We start from the raw sequence: 18,986 nt of genomic DNA, 5'->3' as shown, positions 1-18,986 counted from the left end.
AGGGCTTCCTATCACCTACAATTTGTAGGTCATTGGTGCTCACAGCACCTGCATGGTGTATTGTTACAGGAGGCCATGATGATAAGAAATAATACCTTCTTATTTCTGTGCCACCAGCATCATTTTTGGAGTTTGAAACCGGTCTTTCAGGGAGTAATTATACTACGCAAAGACTAATAGCCAATGTCTTTGCTTCTTTCTTATTTTCCTCCTCCAAATAAAATCTAATTATTATAGCCTTACCACACAGCACTGAACATTCATATACTGGAAAACTCTAACTAAAAAGGAATGGAAAGTTGCCTTTTGCCATGACAGAAATAAATCTCGCCTATACAGTGAATGAAGGTCAAAGCAAGGCTTCGTTTGTGACTTTGCATGTGTTAATTTCCACACAGACAATGAAGATGAATAGGAGAAAATAATAATAGTGACTTTATGGCAGGTAACTGACTGGGTTTAAACATGAGAGAGATTCTAAATATATGTATTTTGCTTTTAGTGATGATTAACTAATAGGTATATACACATTCATCACGTGATTTACTTAAAATGTGTACATTAAAAATACAACAAAATTAGAAATAGACAAATTACTCCTCCAATAGTATTGCTGTGGACATTAAATTGCAAATATGTACACAGAGTGGATCCTTGATTTCCATAGACTCCAAAGACAAACCCAAAATATTCGTGAGAAATACCATGTCTGTACTAAACATGTACAGACTTCTTTCTCGTCATTTTCCCCTAAGCAATACATCATAACAAACTAGACATGGTGGCACATGGTTGTATTCCAGCCCTGGAGAGACTGAGGCAGGAAGATCATGAGTTCAAGTAGGCTATAGAGTGAGATATAGATCATCTAACAACAAGGGCTGAATGTATAGCAACCATCTATGGAACATTTACACTGTCACATAGGATCATAAATAATCTAGCAGTCATTTGCAGCATACCGGAGGCTATGCAAGGGTATATACAAAGCCTATGTCATTTTACATAAGGAACCTGAGCATCCTCACTTTTCTGTGTCCACCGAGAGTCCTGAAAATGGGGAGAGATAACTGCATTTGTATTTATATTCAGTCAGTACCTACATCTACTTAGTCTCATTAGAACAACTTGATCACTTTTTTTTGTAGTATGCATGTCAACATAGCTGAACATATCCAGAAAAGATCTCACACTCATGCCTTACTTTGAAAGAGAAAATTCTACTACAAGAGTATTCACATGCTTCTTCAAATTACATATGTAGAATGAGTTACTTTTAGAAATGAATTCTATCAAAAGATTCAACCAACTGGGTCCCCCTCCTTGTCCATTAGCGCTGAAAGGCCAACCTGTAGGTTCTGGAGAAAGTTCCCTGCCGTCATCAGTTTTAAAGATTCCTGCCAGGAAGGCACGGTGCAGCTTTTTTCCAGGTCAATTTTCACTGGGTTGACCTTCCTCTGAAACAGCAGCAGCACACAGTCCATGATCCGCATGATGAGGTGAGGGGGTCTACCCAGTGTGCGCACTGTGGCGATGTCGGAGGGCTTGATGGTCTGCAGGATTGGAGGGGGGGGGGCATCCGAGCTTAGATAAGCAATTCAAGCAAGCTGTCATGAATACATGCTACTATTTCAGCAGAGGACAGATAAAGCTTTTAAACTAAGAATCACTAGGTATAGATGCACACTTATACCCAAGGAAATGAATGTCCTACGAAGTCAAAATTCTTTACAATTTTTTTTATAATTTTTATTTTTGAATTAGCTTAAAAACCTGCAAGGTTTCATTTTTCTGTTCTAAGCTATTTGGTTTTTCATTGTTTAACGGGAGTGGTAGGTGTGTGCCAGTGCAGGTGTTCCTCTAGCACCAGATTCCTCTAGAGCTAGAGCTGAGAAGTTATGATCCACCCAATGGGTGTGATAGCAATGGAAAGGAGTCTTTTACAAGAACAGCACCTGCTCTAAACCACTGAGCCATTTCTTCACACCCTAGTTATAGGTTCCTTAATGGCACTTTCCACATATACTGCACTTTGGTTGACCCTTGCCATTCCTAGCTCCCTCCTCTCCCCAACTCTTCCTGTCCCCCTCTTGAACATCCACACATCCAGCAATCCAGCTCCCACATTCATATAACACATATTCCATCCGCTCCCCACTTTATTCCCTAAAAACCTCAGTTTTTAATACGTGAAATTGGAAATGTTTGTATTTAGTGAGATAGCCCGGGCTTAGAAATTCATGATTTATATATAAATCATCAGCTAGCATCTGAATCTGAGAGTGCATGAATATATATATATTTATGTGGGACTGGGGTGCGCAACGGCCAAGTTTTTACAGTTCTAACGAGCAGTAAGAGGAGAGAAATGTTGGTCAGCAGATAAGGAGTTGTGACTTCCCTAAAAGCGTACAGACTTCGTGTTTTCTTTTTAAGTACTCTAAAACAAGATACTCAGCACTTAAGTAGTTATCAGGATTTGGAGTGAGGGAAAAAATACTGTTTTCGCTGTGGCTTTTGGCTCGTTAGCTATGTAGGTCAAGAATCTGCCTCTCTCTAACGCAATGCAGGCTGTCACCGTGGACTGACACCAGAGGGTAGCCTTGGGGCTGACAGATTAAATAATTAGAGGTTTCTTAGCTGGGAGCTGACCTTTAAATGAAGGGACTTGGGCAATCTGCAGTTCACACAGATCTCAGGAAGAATTCTATTCCAGTTCTAGCACTGATATTCTTACGCAGCAAATTACTTAGCAATCAGACTATTTTTGCTTGGTAACACTGACCCCCCCCCCAACTTTTTATGTAATCGGTATTAGGGAAAAGATGAGTCTAACACAGGCTTACTTGGAGGACACACAATGGACACACCTGTGTGCCTGTGTCTGAAATGCTTCCATCTCACCTACAGTCCCTGTCAGAAGGAGAACCTCCTCTGAAGATGAAGGACCCACTCACACTGAAGTTGGTGGTTCGCTATGAAGAGATGGGTTTCAACCTACCAGCATTTCTGACAGTTAAGCAGCCAGAAAAGAAGGGATATTAAAAACATTTGACAATGTGAAAAGAAGATGCCAACTCTTAACTCTTAGGGAAATACTGGCCTTCTTTTTTAAAAACAATACCTGAGAAGCTTTAAGATCTAGTTCTATGATTGCAGGTACCCTGAATACAACATGGGTTTAAAGTTCTGGTTCCGTGCCCTTCTTATCCTCCCTATGCTGATCAAAGACTCTCTCATTACAGCCAAAGTGATATAATTGTGGGACAGGAAAGTCTGCCATGTCCACAGATCTTAGGAGCTAAAGACCCAGGAGAGTTTGCAGGATGGAGGAGGATAGGTTAGCCAAAGCACAGGAAAGTGAGAAAAAATGAGAGAACACACCCTCAAGGCAAGTATAGTATAGAAAGCCAGAGAAAAAGAGACACCAATATCTTTAGTATATCTCAATAAACAAGAAAAGCATGTAACATTTACTATTGCTGTTCATGATACTGGGAATTAAGACAAAAACGTCATGTATTCCAAGCAAGTACTCTATGGCTAAACTATACCATTGGGTCAGAAATGCCTAAAGAAAATAAACACCCTAAAGACTTGGATTTAAAAGGATTTGGAAATGTCTCAAGCACCATACTAAGAAAGTGGTAAGGGAACAGACTCTCATTGTCAAGAAATGATCCATGCCCAACTGAGGTCATGTAACTTGAGAGAGCAGTATACAGCATAATTCTTGGTATTTTTTTCCATTCATTTCTAAGCCAAGGATCAATAGCTTAAGGGAATAGATGAATCGATGTAAATTAAAAGTAATCTTTAAAAATGAATCCTAAATCGATCCTTCAACACTCACCTGCTCTATAAGTCATTGTCTAGCTCACGGAACATAGTATATTTCTCAAAATATCACCTCCTTTTTTCATTTCAGGGGGAAAAAATTCTGGTATGGCCACACCATTGCACTGCCTGGGTTGGAAGCCGTCCTGCCTCTGTCATTAAGGGGCCACATCTGTCATTAACGGGCCACATTCAATCAGCAGTCTCTATTCAGATGATTCACAAACAGACTCAGGAAGCCTCATCTCACAGACCACATGCTTCAAAGTCCTCAGTGAGTCAGGGAACATTTTGTAAACGTCATGCAACTTTTCCACTGTCACACGGGCTATTAATGAAAAGGTTGAAGTAACAACCCAAGACTCTTGGCTGCTTCTCTGTGATGGGACTTATGATCCCTTGAAAATGAGCCTGAGATGTTAATCTGTCTCTGTGAGGTCTACAAGGATGAGGGTTTCTGCAGCTAGAGCTTTGGTCTGGCCCACATCACTTCCCCCAGACGCACCTGCAGCGCAGCTTCTGCTTCCTCTAGAGCCGGCTTTGCTGCCTCTAGTTTCTCTTCGGCGATGGCTTTGTCCTTCGAGATGCTGTCTACAATGGCCTGGGCTTTGTCCTTCACCTTCTGGACCTCAGCCTTGACCTTCTCAGCGGCCTGTGCTTTCAGTGTGACTTCCTTTAAGACCTAATTGAATAGGAAAAAAAAAATCATCGAAGTTTACAGGCAATGCATGATTCTTTGCCTTGGTGTACTGATTTTGTCTGCTTGTCCAATTTTCATACAGAAAATCAGTTGTTTACTGTGACAGAAATACACCTCTGCCAGCCCACAGCCATCCACCTACTGTGTCAGCTTTGTCATTGGCCACTTGTAGCTCCTTCTCTTTCACTTCCAATTCTCTGCTCAGGGCTGCGACCGACTCTGAAGCTTCTTTCAGCTTTTCCAATCCAGTATTCATTCTGGGATTGAAAAGGCCACGCCAGCAACGTTAAAATGTGTAGCAATTTCCCTTGCTTTCAAGTGCTATTTCACTAGTAATAGCGGTGGGGTCATATTTAAAGAATGAGACTACGTAATAAAGAAAACCCAAGAGGGCCTCACCGAGGACATGCATTTAGGTTTAGCTCGGCACTCACAGGCGCATGCTCTTCATCAACCACATATAGGAAGCACATACACCAAAACATGTACCTAGCCGAGCAACAACCACAATCCAGGCTGTGCACCCAGGACCTAATAACAATACATACGCATCAAAGGTCCAAAGCTCATGTCGGAAGGAAAATAACTTGCGTTTTTCAAAATAGTCCAATGAAATTAAAAGAAGAAAGATTTGCATTCAAAAAATAAAATAAGATTTGAAAGGGAATAGGCATGAACTAGCTACCTGCATAGACCTGCAATAATATTCTCTAGAAAATGAGAGACCTTGAAGTCATTTAGTCACCCGCTCTTGGATCCTTTGTGTATCATCTCGTCTCCTACCCAAGGAGCCCTCACATGGTAATCTTAATGAGTTCTGACCCCTTTCTGGGAGAAAATGTGAATATTTGCATTCCAACTCCAGCAACACAGGATATTCACATTGCAGTGACCATAACCCTCAACCCGACTCTTCTACCCTGGTCACGTGGGGGATTAAGAGGCAAAGGATAACAGACCGCAGGATGGGAGTCTATTCCCACCTCCCTTCCACATCTATTACATAATTAGGTCAATCAATATCATAAAAGTGGCAGTGGAAATTTCATCACATCAGGCAATAATAATAAAGTCTCCAGGGGGGCCAGAATTGTCCTCCACAGGAATCTAGAAGAACGTTCCCAACCTCAGCACTAGTGACTTCGGACTGGATGATCTTTGCTCAGGGGGCTGCCCTGGCCTCTCTCCTTTGATGATATAACATTATGAAAACATCTCATCCATTCTAAGAGACTGGAACTTTTGCTGAACCTCACAGTCAGGGTTAATAATACCCCTTGAGGTCACTTAAGACTGATATCCTACTGGGGAATCTGCCTGTTTGTTTAACCTGCCTTTAAGCAAAATTTAACAACAAACCTTCCTTATCTTAGATTTTGCATTTAATCAACTTTTACAATCTAAACTAGGGCATAGCTTTAATCTTAAGATATATACTTTTCTATGCCCCTGAACCACAGAAAAATGCATGTGTGTATCTGTGTTAGGGTAACAAATGCTGAAAGCAGATAATATTTTGAAAGCAACACTAAATATTCACCATAAATGCTAGAAACAACATACAGATTTATTTTATAGTATTTATTTGTATGTTATCTGGGTCAGTTGGAGTCAGTTGGAATCAGTGACTTAATGCAACAGAAACTCTATTAAAGATTTCGGCAAAGTATCTCACATTCCTTTCCCCATTTGATTCTCCCTGTGCTATTCAATAAACAGAGTGAAAACCCTTTGTTAGAGAAAATCATGGACACGGGGACAGACAAGAGAACACTCAGGCAGGCACAGATTCAGACTCAAATAGCAGATAGATTACAGGCAAGAGAGACAATGGGAGACACAGGGAGCAAAGTAGAGAATTCAAGTCTGAGTTTGCTATTTTTTAACCAAATTACTCCAAAGAGAAATGCTTTGGATTTTTGTTTGTTTGGTTGGTTGCTTGATTTTTGTTTTTATGCAACACTGATGCATTTTTGGGACACTGAGGCTATTATTAATGCATGTGAATTGATGCAGTTTGGTGACCAATGCGAGGAATGTGTTTAAACAGATGCACTGTCCTTTAGATGCCAATAGTGTTAACCCTACACCATCGTAACTTTAGAACCCCATTGGCGACAGCCAATAATGTCGCTGGTCATTTCAAAATGTATCCATCCAACAGTTTGGCTCAGGGATGACAGCCGGGGCTTCCAGATGACTTTCATTTGACCTTCCCACTCACCTGTTGGCCAGGCTCTGCACCTCTGCATGCTTTTCTCCATATATAAACTTATAGCCCTGAATAAAGGAGAGGTAGGACTTGGGCGTCACGTGTGTAGAGCGCCGGAACCTCTGGAAATAGTCAGCACATTTTTCGGCCACCCCATCCTGAAAGGAGCCCATGCACTGGACCACTTCCTTCCTGACTTCCACACTGCAGTCGATATCATAGGATGAGAGGAAATATTCCGACACTAGGAAGAATAAAGACGACAGTGCGTGATGTGGGCATGTGAATCATCACTTCCAGATTTACCTGACCATGTTTCAAAGACAGTCATTTCCTAGGTCCACACACAATCTTGTTGCCCCATGTTGAAATATCTCTCAGTACTTTGGACCCCAAACCTTAGAAATCAGCAATTATATTGTGCCTTTCATACATAACACTATAAAAAACTTTAGGCTTATCATCATCCCTTGTTTCCTGGAGTTTGTGTAGAGAAGTCCCCTCTGCACAGGGTCCAGTGGCAGCCAGCCAGTCTTGTGGGTTTTAAGGACAAGAGGGTTCAAACAACAGACATCAGTGCACACCTGCCACTCAGACTATTTATCCTTTTGTTACTTTGGTACGTGTTGATCTTTTAATTCCTTTTGATTCTGGCTGCATTAGTCACATGGAAATGTTCAAAGCTATGTTTTTTTTTTATTTTTTGTTTTGCTTGTTTTGCTTTTTAATGATAGTCATCTTCCTCTTATAAGCAGTGACTGGACATTTGTGATCAGGCCTCATTTATAGCATCTTTTAGAGATGCTTGGGTAAAAAGTCACCTACTTGAGACTTGTACCTTGCCCACAGAGTTTAACAGTGAGTCAATTTCTAAGACACATTTTCCATTAGAAGAACAAGCCAGTTTGGGGGCATGGTGGCAAACACCTTAAACCCCAGTGCTGACAAGGCAAAGGCAGGCAGACCTCTTGAGTTCAAGACCAATCTGGTCTACATGAAGAGTTTCGGACTATAGTGAGCCCATGTCTCAAATAAAAACTACCAGAAAGAATGGAGCTACAAGGTAAGGTCGAATCTGTTGTCATATATGTGCTGTGGTCTCACTGTCTGTCCATCGCTGGCATGGATAGGTGTGAGAGAAATATAAAATACAGTCTTAAGTCCACAGAATTTTTCAAGATTATGCACAATGTACCTGTAAATGATGACGAGGATTTTAAGTATTTTATAAGAAATAGTCTATATGTATGAGCTGAAAATAGAAATATGACTACTAGAAGCAGGAGGGAAAGAAAGCGAGTCTAATGAGCCCAGAACTGACAGCACAGACATACAGAATATTGGCTTTTCATCACTAGGGCCTGAGAAGTAAATTAAGCTCTCAGTGGAAGATAACATTCCCCAAATTGCTTGAAGATAAAATGGACTAAATACTAAAAGGCAATCAATTCAGTTACCTATGACTCGTGTTTCCCACATAAGTTAATCAGGTATTGTAAGAAACAGCTCAAATTCCAATCAGTTTAAGTCTAGGCATTGGAAACATTGATTCTTATTTACAACAGAATTTTTGCTTATTTCTTTTTGCAATGTTAGGCCTGAAATGTTGAGTGAGGTAATCCAGACCCAGAAAGACAATTATCATATGTACTAACTCATAAGTGGTTTTTAAACATAAAGCAAAGAAAACCAGCCTACAAATCACAATCCCAGAGAACCTAGACAATAATGAGGACCCTAAGAGAGACATACATGGATCTAATAATCTACATGGGAAGTAGAAAAAGACAAGATCTCCTGAGTAAATTGGGAGAATGGGGACCTTGGGAGAGTGTTGAAGGGGAGGGAAGAGGTAGCTAAATGTATAGCTCAATAAAATCAATTTTAAAAAAAAGAAAGAAAGCAGACACAAGCCATGCCTGGCAATATAGAATTGCAGTCCTAGCTACTCAGTAGGTGGAAGCAGGATTCCAACTTCAAGTCCAGCTAGAACAATTTAGGAAAATCCTGTCTCAGAATACAAAACAAATGCGTCCTGAGTCCTGGAGCCATGGTTTACTTTTAGAACACTAGTCCCCAGTTCATAAAGCAGGAGGATGAGGAAGAGGAGGAAGAGGAGGAGGGTTAGACCAGGTTATTAAACTTGAGAATTAAAGGAGGTAATTGATCTTAATACAGTTCTTGACACTAATACAGTTTCAGACACAATGTTCAGTAAACATTAGCTGCCATGTGAAATTCGCTATTTTCAAGATGTCATGGCTGAATTTTTCCATTCTTTTAACATTTTCTGAGCTTGTAAAATATGACAGGCATTAAAGAAAATAAAAAGACTAGGGGAAAAAAAGCACAATCATTTAATGGTTTTTTTTGTTGGCAATATTACCTAGCAAAAATACAAAAGTGAAAAACAGGTTATGTGTCCCTCATTTAAAATGCTTGTTGTAGAACCAATTTTTTTAAGGCTACGTAGTTGCTCAAAATGTTTTAGGTTTCAAAGCATTGGAGATTTTCAGATTAAGAATGCTCAATCTTTATTCCCAAATTTTTTGGCTAGAGATATTTCTAAATTTAAAATTAGTATCCTTAAGAAAACTAAAGTAATATTTTTTCTAGAAACCTTGTCATTTAATTTTCTTTGGGTTTATACGTACATGTAGTGTGTGCGTGTGTGTGTGTGTGTGTGTGTGTGTGTGTGTGTGATTTATGTGCAGGTTCACACACTCAAGAACAGTGTAGGAGGCTGAGGAGGAGATTGGAGTCCTGCTTTATAACTCTATGTCTCATTCCTTTGAGACAGAATCTATCACTGAAGCTGGAGAGACCCTGGCAACCAGCATGCCCAGGTGGCTCCTTCATCTCCCTCTTCCAAACACACACACATACGATGGTGGTACCTAGATTTTTAAGTGAATCCTGAGGATTCTCTTAGGTCCTTATCACATAGCAGCAATAAAATCCTTTAAGAGAAAATTCTTCTGGTCAAAAGAATGAAATCTATTGCCTAGGTGGAGACCTGATAGTTTAGATGGGACCAGTTAATCTAAAGATAAGAAGGTGTGTGCATCTTAAGGCTTGGTGAAGGAGAGGAGGAATAATTAGTCCTTTAACTAGATGATGTAGTTTTCCCTCCCACAACCCCCAGCCCTGGGTCACAGCCACACAACTCCATAAATCTGCCTGATTTTCTAAAGTACCCAGAAGTGTGACTTCTCCCTTTCTTCTTCCCATCTCTTCTCTAAGTATGTTTTTCCTAACATTCCAGGCTCTGCCAACATCTTCAGCTTCCTAACTCTTTCTTCAAAGTCCCCCCTTAGTTTTCTTTTAATATTTAATGAAATTGTCTTTAAGATTCTGTTTGAGTCCATTCGTAAGTTTTTTTATTAATGAGACTAAGATCTGCAAGAGGAGAGCCAGATTTTCCCTGTATCATTTACACTCTTAAAGCAAGTTCCCATAGCCACTGAGTCATCTTAAAGCCCAAACTTTCAAAATACAATAAATATCAACCTAATCTCTGTGTGTATTACAATATCTGTTGTGTACTTATATAAAATACCTATACTTCAAATACCTGTTGATGAAATTCTTCCAAAATATTGTAAGGTAAGGTATTATTAAGTGTTTAATCATTAAATTCCAAAGCAAAATTTTATATTTTTCAACAAGAAATGAATCATTTTGCATGTGTCATTGCAATTATTTTACCTGTTACTAGAACTTATATGACATTTAATATCCAGAGAGTATGCAAGTCATAAACATAACTAAACTCATTTGAAGCAATCAACTCAAGAGTTTACTGGCTATCAAAGTTTCAAACTATTTCAATGTCAGTGTATTAAATATAGGTGTTATTGACAAAAGAAGGTCAAGAAAGGGGGAGGTTTTAAAAGTAATTTTAAATCTCTACAACATAAAATTATCAAAGGATATGATTGGGTCTTGACTAGCTTAAGTACTTGAATAAACAATATGGGTGATGAGTTGTAGAAGCTTTAAAGAACAGCAGGACATTTCTATAGACAGGAGAGATGACACATCAGAATAAAGAAAGATTATGAACAAATTAAGGCAAAATGAAGGGAAGATGATGAGTGCTAACATGGCCTGGTTTATTCATCAACATCATATCATACAAGGACAGTTGCTGAAATTGTCAACAAGGAAACATCATCCTTGGCACTGTGGGGTATCCCCCCCCCATAAGACTAATAAGTACAACTCAACAAACACCCAACTAAGTATAAATCACAAACCAAACCGTAACCAAGGCAAAGCCTTGGAGTATCATTGGAAAACTGAAGTCACTGGATATTTAATCAGAGAGACATAAAATGGAAGGCTTCACTCTCTGGCATCCACACTTTAGAAAAAACAAACTACCAAGTTAAAAAGAGTAACGTCTTACCCAAAACACCTCCAACACTGGGCAGAAGTTGTTCAGCCCAGTGCAGAGATACCTGGTAGCAGAGAAAGTAAATGAATAAATAGGAAGTCCCTGTGAGCGAGAACACATGACAGAGTTATTTCCACCACACTAACCGGCAACTAAAGCATCCTTGGGCCATCGGCTGAACCAGTCAATTGTGCATCCCGAAATGAGGGCAGGGAACTTCAAAGCTCGATTGCGAAACTTCTCTCCAACGGGTGAAAAGCAGAGCACAATGTGAAGGTTCCCTCTGACCCTGCTCATGAAATACTCATACAGGTTGTCATTAGTGGGAGGACGCTTGGGGTGCTCCTTTTTCATGACTGAGGTCAGGTCACTGCTAATTTCATCAATTTCATCTCGAGCAAATAAGTTGGATACCTCAGAAAGAAACACAAGTATATAAATTCAGTATATACACATGAAACCACCAAAATATGTGCTCAAAAGATCCAAGATTTTTTTTCCTCCACTTGTGCTCTTAAGTTCAACTTTTTAAAATGAACTTAAAATTTTCAAGATGAAAGACATCACGCCTTAATGCACTTAGATGATTCTGTGACTAACCGCAAAGCCACCTAACTAGGAAGAGGTGAATGGTCATGCGAAAAGCACAGCCTCCTGAGCCTCCCTCCCACTCAGTTCATTTTTCATTTCACTGTTTTTAAATGCCTGGTTACACATCTTACTGGGAGTTTCATTCTTTAAAGACCGAATGGAAAAAGCCATCCTCCCAGATTTTTACAAACATTAACTCAAATTTCTAAAGAAAGAAAAAAATGAAGCTTTCTACATTGAAAGGAATCTAGAGAGGCAAAGGTACGATGATAACTGAGCTCCTACCTCTCCTGATGATAGAACGTTGTTCATGTATTCCAAAAATGACTCGTCTTTAATATCGTTGTCTGTGAAAATGAATGTGACTCCTTTGCCTTGCTGGCCGGCAGTCCTGTATAGACCCTTCAGGTCTTCCATCAGATTTGCTGTGTTGTAGGATCTGAAGAACCATGATCATGTGTCAGACAGTAAATTATTCCCATAAGAAGGCAAGTGCCATATAGTATATAACCAACCCAACCATGCTAGTTTTATTTCATCATATGGAGACATACTATCAATGAGTGTGAGTTAACTGGTCCTTTAACTTCATATTTCACAGATATCGTAGTTAGTGTTTGGGTACACAAAGAACATCCCCCAATGGATTGTTAAGCCTGAAGCAAACACAATTTAACACAAGCAAGTACCGTTGGCATGCATATATATCATGTGTCTGTATACAGTGACCAGTTTGAAAATGCATGTTGACAGGGGTAATATTTGTTGGATATAATGATTAGAAGATTTATGAAAAAACTAAGCACCCATCTGCAGAGGACATATTAGAAATTGCCTCATAGACTGAACAAACTAGACTAAATTGATTCAAGCTTTCATGATATTGGAAAGAAAAGCCAAATCCTGACCCACAGAGCTCCTCTCATCTCTCAAAATCACCATTATCCTCACATCTTTGGATTCCACATAAAGGAGTTAGTTTCGAAGCAATCAGTACATTGTATCAGACTTGCTGGGAACATTTGAAATACTCCCTACCATAAACCTCCTTTCACTCCCCAAAGCAATCCTCAGATGAAAATCATCCTATAATCAAGAAATGCTAGAGCAGTCGCCACACAGAGTAGTATAGTACTGCCAAGAGTAGAAAAAAAACAATACATTTCTGGAGATTTAGATGTATTAAATTATTCTCTCTGTGTGTGTATGTGTGCGTATGTGTATGTATGTGCATATATGTGTGTATGTGAGTGTGATGTGTATATGTGTGTGTGATGTGTGTATGCATGTGTGCGTGTATGTGTGTGATTAAAACAGAACTAGGAGTACAAGATAAAATAGCCACTTCGTCTTATTTTTAAAGATTATTAATAAATAACACCTAAACTTGTAATATCCATTTTTAATAACTATAAACTAAATCTACAGTCATAGTCCTAGTGATGATTTTTATTGCTGTGATAAAAAAAAATGTGACCAAAGCAGGTCAGGAATGGAAACAGAAGCCTTGGAGGAATATTGCTTACAAGCTTGCTCCACATGGCTTGTCCAGCCTGCTTTTAAAAAACATCCAGCACTTTCCGCACATGAGTGGCACTACCCACAGTAGGCTGGTCCCTCCCACATCAATTAAGAAAATGCTCTATAGACTTGCCTACAAGCAGGCAGGTGGAGGCATTTTCTCAATTGAGGTTCTTCTTCCCAAACAACTCAAGCTTCTGTCAAATTGACAGAAAATTAAACAGGACAATCAGATAGCAATAGTTTTAGAAGACTTCTCGAGAAACCAGGGCTAAGTGATCATAAAACAAAACTATTTTAAAGACTCGGTCTTCCCTTTAAAAAGAGGGGCTGGGAAGACATCACCATCAGTAAAGTGCTTATAGATAAATGTAAGAGGACCTGAGCTTCATCCCCCAGAGCCCATGTTTAAAATAAAAATGAGAAGAGTGGGTATAGAACTCCAATCCTAGTACTCAGGAGACAGAGTTGGGAGCTCTGTCACTTGCTGGCCATCCTGTTTTGCTGAACTGACAGCCTCTGGGTTTGTGAGAAAAATCCATCTCCAAAAATCTAAGAACGAAAGCATTGAGGAAGATGCCAAAGACCGACCACTGGTCTCCAATGGGAACACACACACACACACACACACAAGAGCGAATTAGAGAAAATGCAAATTTTATCTCATCCAGCTTCTTGACTAAAAGGGGGAAATTACTGTCCTCTAATATGACCAATAGCTGTGCTTTCCAATTGGGAGGCTGCTCAGGCTAGCGTTGGCCACACATCTGCAGCTTATGGAATTAAATAGTGTCTCTAAGGCTAAGAGAAGGTGAAGAAGACCTTGCCTTTCCTCTCATTGGTAATGGATCATTTTCAGTGTGACGTGCAGAGGAACCAATTTGTCACTGTGAGAGTTGTAGGTGTTTACTGAGCCATTGGGTTGCAGTAGGAGTTACACTTGACTAGACACCTGGATTGATTGCAGATGCTGCAGTGCAATCAATTCCCCTACACTGTCTGATGTCAAGCAATTCTCAGGCTCTCTGAACCCAACTGCAAGATGAACTATTGCTGCCTGACCTCCTAACATGCTTCTTTTGAAAATTTGATTAGCTCAGATATGCAAAAAATGATTTTAAAACAGTGATATTTTATACTAATGTTGATGACAAATGTATGGATCAAATCTTTTTCCTGTGCAGGTTATCTGCTTCCCTAACTTGGCTTCTACACATGAACTAGAATCGCACACATGGTAACTAGGGCTATTTCTGTCATCCTACTACACATATTAAACAGTAATCTTTGGATTTATTCTTCAAGGAGAGTCCTATAATTCAGACCAAGTACGACAACCTTAGCTTGAATAACAGGATCTCCAACTCTAATATTTAATAACATTCAGCCTCCACGCTAGCAGGTACGAATGGGTCTCCCTCAAAGAGACAGGCCAGTGGCATGGTTCATGCGGATGTCAAATGAGCAGGACTTCCTACCCCCCATCTCTGAATTAACTGCTAATGATTTCACCTCAACTGAACTCCCCAAACTGGCTTTATGAAACTTTGTTAGACTTCTGTGAGTCACCTCTACTTATCTCTTCATGTTAACTCTTCTCTTACTAATTCTTTCTACCTATAACACACACACACACACACACACACACACACACACACACACATGCACACCTGACACAAGTCACCTGGAATATACATATATAACCAAGAAGAGCTCGAGATTGCTAATAATGTCCTAGATTTCCATCCTCCTTCATTTCTCCCTTCTCACTGCCCCTCCTCCTGGTAATATTATGTCTTGTCTAGACCCCTAAGATAGCTTTATAACTGTATGAGTTTTGTCCTTTCCATCCATTCGCTACACACACACACACACACACACACACACACACACACACACACACACCCCTTTACTGGTGACCCATGAGTGCTTTCCTATTACTCTCTGGTGATATACCAATTCCTTACTGTACCTTCAAATGTCTCCACCCATTCCCATTTGTCACCTCACATTCTACACTCAGCCATATTTAATCCCTCCAGGCCAGGGGTCAAAACTAATTTGCCTTGATGCTAACTTCAAAGAGCCAATGCTTTTGCCTGGGAACTCCCAAACTGTTTTTCTTCTAGAATTCCTATTCATATGCTGCTGTAGAAACTCCTTCAGTAATCGTTAAGATATGAGCCCACTTGGGCATGGCCTCTTATACTCTAAAAGCTGACATAAAGTGTATGCTCACGCTCTCTCCTAGCTTCTGCATTCAGTTCCTGTTCCCCATTGATGCAGAGGACTGTGATCTATGAGACTACACCTAAATAAATAACACTTTATTATATTCGATTCTGAGCTAGCGAGGGAATATTTTATAACTTCCATCTTCATCTGGTAACCACATGAATCCCAATTCCACACCTACAGGTGTAAGCCAAAAAAGGCCCGAAAGTTCTGTGTCCCAGAAGGTCCTCCACTCCCACCCTCCTGGTTTAATTTCTCCTACTAAGCAGTCTTTTGCCAAACCCCACCACACCACAGCAGAGCTTCCGTGTGGAGATTTGGCAATTTTCCAGCCTCACACAGGCTTCCCCTTGTATTCCCGTGGGCAGTGTTCAGTATCTACTCAATATTCAACAACTACTTTAGGGTTTTAGGTAGAAATTTTTCATCTGTTTTTCATCATATTAATATTGCTGAACTCTGCATTAACACTTATGATATATAAATGACTTCTAAAAGATACAAAGGATACACTTAATGCTCATACTACATAAAACATAAACACAAAGAAGCATTTGGTGCTCTGTAGTGAGAGCCTGGGCTGTTTCAAAGGCAGGTTACTAACAGAAAACATTCTGGTCCATGACAAAGGTTGAAAGGGGAAGACGTGTCAGTATTCAAGGAGGAAAAGCATTGTGAAAACTATTGTGATTCTTGGCATACATAAGAAAATGCATTCTTAACTGCTGGTGACCTCTGAGAACCTTTCTTCAAAATCCATTTCAGGGTAACATAAAAGCTCTTACCTTGTCAGAGTGATCTGGAAAGAGGTATAGCCAGCAATGAATGAAGCCAACCTTGTCAGGCTCTGTTTTCCTGATCCGCCCACACCAACCAGGAGGGCATTTCCCCGAGGAGTGCGAATGACTCGGGAGATCTATAACAAAATGTAGAAAAGACTCACATCTCCCAACATGTAAATTCGCCATTATATTATGCACTTGATTTAAAAGTGAGGCCAAATGCAAGTAATAACTGATGGGAGAGGGAGAATTAACCTCTCCCTGGAATGAGACATCTTATGGGTTATGTGATGGAAAATGGTCAGCTCTGAAATCTCACACACACACACACACACACACACACAATGGATTTAGCATCTTGTATTTGTGTGTTTATATGTGTAATAATAATCAAAAAGAGGCTGTTGATTTGAAACATTGGAAAGAGTAGGAGAGTACCTGGGAGGGATATATGGAAGGAATGGAAAATGATATGATTCAATTTTAACTAAAAATGTATTTTAAAAGTAATAAATAATTTTTAAAGGCAAAATAGTCATTTGGAAGACAAAGATGACTTGAGGTCAGAATAGAGAGCCATACTGCTTAAGAGAATGGGGCACTTCTGAACCACAGCACTTGGGTTGCACCACCAGGTAGCAACTGTGGGGTGTGCCCTGAAGATCACACAAGGTACTGACTATTTCTGACTGTGGCTGGCTCTATTTACAAGGAGAAAACTAAAGGAGACTTTCAGATGCCCTTTTAGTATGTGCAATCTAAGGCAGCATGCTAGGAAAGACAGCAGAAATGTTAGAACAATGCCTGTCCTCAGAACCCACACCATGCCACCGACCACAATACGCTCCACATTGAAAATGCTTAGCTTAAATCAAAGGGAAGAAACCTACCTAAGAATAACAGCGACAATGGAAGGAAAATATGTGTAAACATCCACTCTTTGACAAGATGATGATACACAAGGCTTCCATGAAACATGAAACATGGATCCGGAGTCTATACCACCCTGCCCAGTAGACAGAGACCATCCCCAGATTCCCTCTTTGCAGTAGCTCATTAACTTAGCTTTCCTGGTATGGAATGATGGACTCCCATCTGACTTCCCGCTCCTTCTAGAGAGGAAGCGTCATAGAACTCTCCAGGATGATTTTACTCTGTGTGCTATTTCCCTCTTAAAATACACACTTCCTAGATTATTGCTATAAAAAATGGCTTTTCTAAGTCCAACAACGTAAGAGGTGAGGGCTGAAGATACATTCTCTCTAACTCTGGCTAGGATCCCTGGGGCTTTGCATTATGAAAAGATTTTACTAAGCATCCTTCCTCAAAATATTCCTCTATTAGCTCAGCATGTTCCATTTCTACTTGGAATACCACTGGGTTTGCAGTTAATCTCCAAAATTAGAACACGTGAAAAAGGAGACCTGCCTCTATATGGACCTAGAACCTGACGAGAGATGTTTGCCTCAGTTTCCCCAGATTTCTCCTCTCAACCTGTCTCTGTAACTCGCTAGCCATGGGTAGAGTGAGCTACCATGTATCTCCCCATACCATACCTTGGTGTAACTCAAAATGCCAAAACAAGACAACTGAGGAGCAACCAGAACCACATTAGGACCTTCTGACTTCCCTCGCTTGCCACTTTACAATGACAATCCTGTCGCTTTGTTTGAAATGTATGAATATATTAGAGGCTTATGTAAATTTTATGTATTTGGTTTTAAGAAATCTTCCTTGTATTTTTAGCTACAATCGGCTAAGGTATTAAATTAATATCTTCATTCCAGTTTCTGGCACAGGATACATCATCATAACATTAGAAAGATGGGTATATATATATATATATATATGAACAAGCAAATAAAATGTGTTAATGCTAAAGGGGAAATGAAACATATATAATCTTGTTAAAAATCGAAGATGATTGGAGAAAGAGCATTCAAGGGAAACCCTTAAATGTGGCTCATTTTTCCAAGGTGTGAACTAAGATGAAGGTGTTCATGTTTTAATTTCTTTAGCAAATCTGTAAAACTCAATGGTGCCCATTGTGCCCTATGGCACTCATGTTCCACAGGGGAGAGAGACCCAAGAGAAGGAAGGCGAGAATGTCCGAGAGAGACATCAATGACAACAAGGGGAACAAGAAACTCCAAAGAACTCACTGTCTCAGAGAGTCGAGGTCGGGTGTGGGGACTGAATTTAACCTAAGTCTTAAAAGATGGCTACAAGTTTAACAAAGAAGTTGGCTTGTTGGCTGAGCATGGAGGCTTACACCCTTAATTTTATCAAGAGAATAGAGTGATTGAGGCTAGTCTTTGATATATAGTTGACTACAGGGCCAACTGAGTTACACAGCAAAGACCATGTCTCCAAAAGCAAAACACATGCCAGAGAGGGGAGGAAGTAAGGAATGGAGGGAAGGAGGGAGGGAAGGAGAGAGGGAGGGAGGGGAGGAAAGATGTTCAACAGCAGCTGAGAGACAAATTCTCAGAGTCAAAGTCAGCAAAAGGCCTGAAGTAGGGAAATAGAAGGGGACGAGGCTGAAAAGTATTGTTTGGGGCCACACTGGCGGCTTCTTTAAAATTGATAATTTGTCAGCATCTCATATGTGAACATCTTCCAAGTATTTTGTCAGGAAAGATGGAAGTGACTCAAAGGAAGTATGTCTCCATGGAGCTCATAGTGAATAGATACCCAGATTTGTGGCTC

The 18,986-nt window shown here is 40.0% G+C and overlaps 1 protein-coding gene across 1 annotated transcript in view; it reads right to left on the bottom strand.

Annotated features, from left to right (window-relative positions):
* Positions 1 to 18,986, bottom strand: part of Dnah5 (dynein axonemal heavy chain 5) — a 257,325-nt gene that overhangs the window by 61,830 nt on the left and 176,509 nt on the right. Inside the window, exons 53-59 of the mRNA XM_005356665.3 lie at positions 16,281 to 16,411; positions 12,025 to 12,178; positions 11,295 to 11,562; positions 6,762 to 6,993; positions 4,680 to 4,794; positions 4,343 to 4,519; positions 1,350 to 1,553 (exon numbers count right to left, since the gene is read on the bottom strand). Coding sequence (XP_005356722.2) covers positions 1,350 to 1,553; positions 4,343 to 4,519; positions 4,680 to 4,794; positions 6,762 to 6,993; positions 11,295 to 11,562; positions 12,025 to 12,178; positions 16,281 to 16,411 — 1,281 coding nt within the window. The remainder of the gene's footprint in view (positions 1 to 1,349; positions 1,554 to 4,342; positions 4,520 to 4,679; positions 4,795 to 6,761; positions 6,994 to 11,294; positions 11,563 to 12,024; positions 12,179 to 16,280; positions 16,412 to 18,986) is intronic.

This window comes from Microtus ochrogaster, chromosome 19 (genome assembly GCF_000317375.1).
Source record: "Microtus ochrogaster isolate Prairie Vole_2 chromosome 19, MicOch1.0, whole genome shotgun sequence".
In the NCBI taxonomy this organism is placed as follows: domain Eukaryota; kingdom Metazoa; phylum Chordata; class Mammalia; order Rodentia; family Cricetidae; genus Microtus; species Microtus ochrogaster.
Note: the sequence above shows the minus strand (reverse complement) of the source record. Positions and strands in the feature narration are given on the sequence as shown.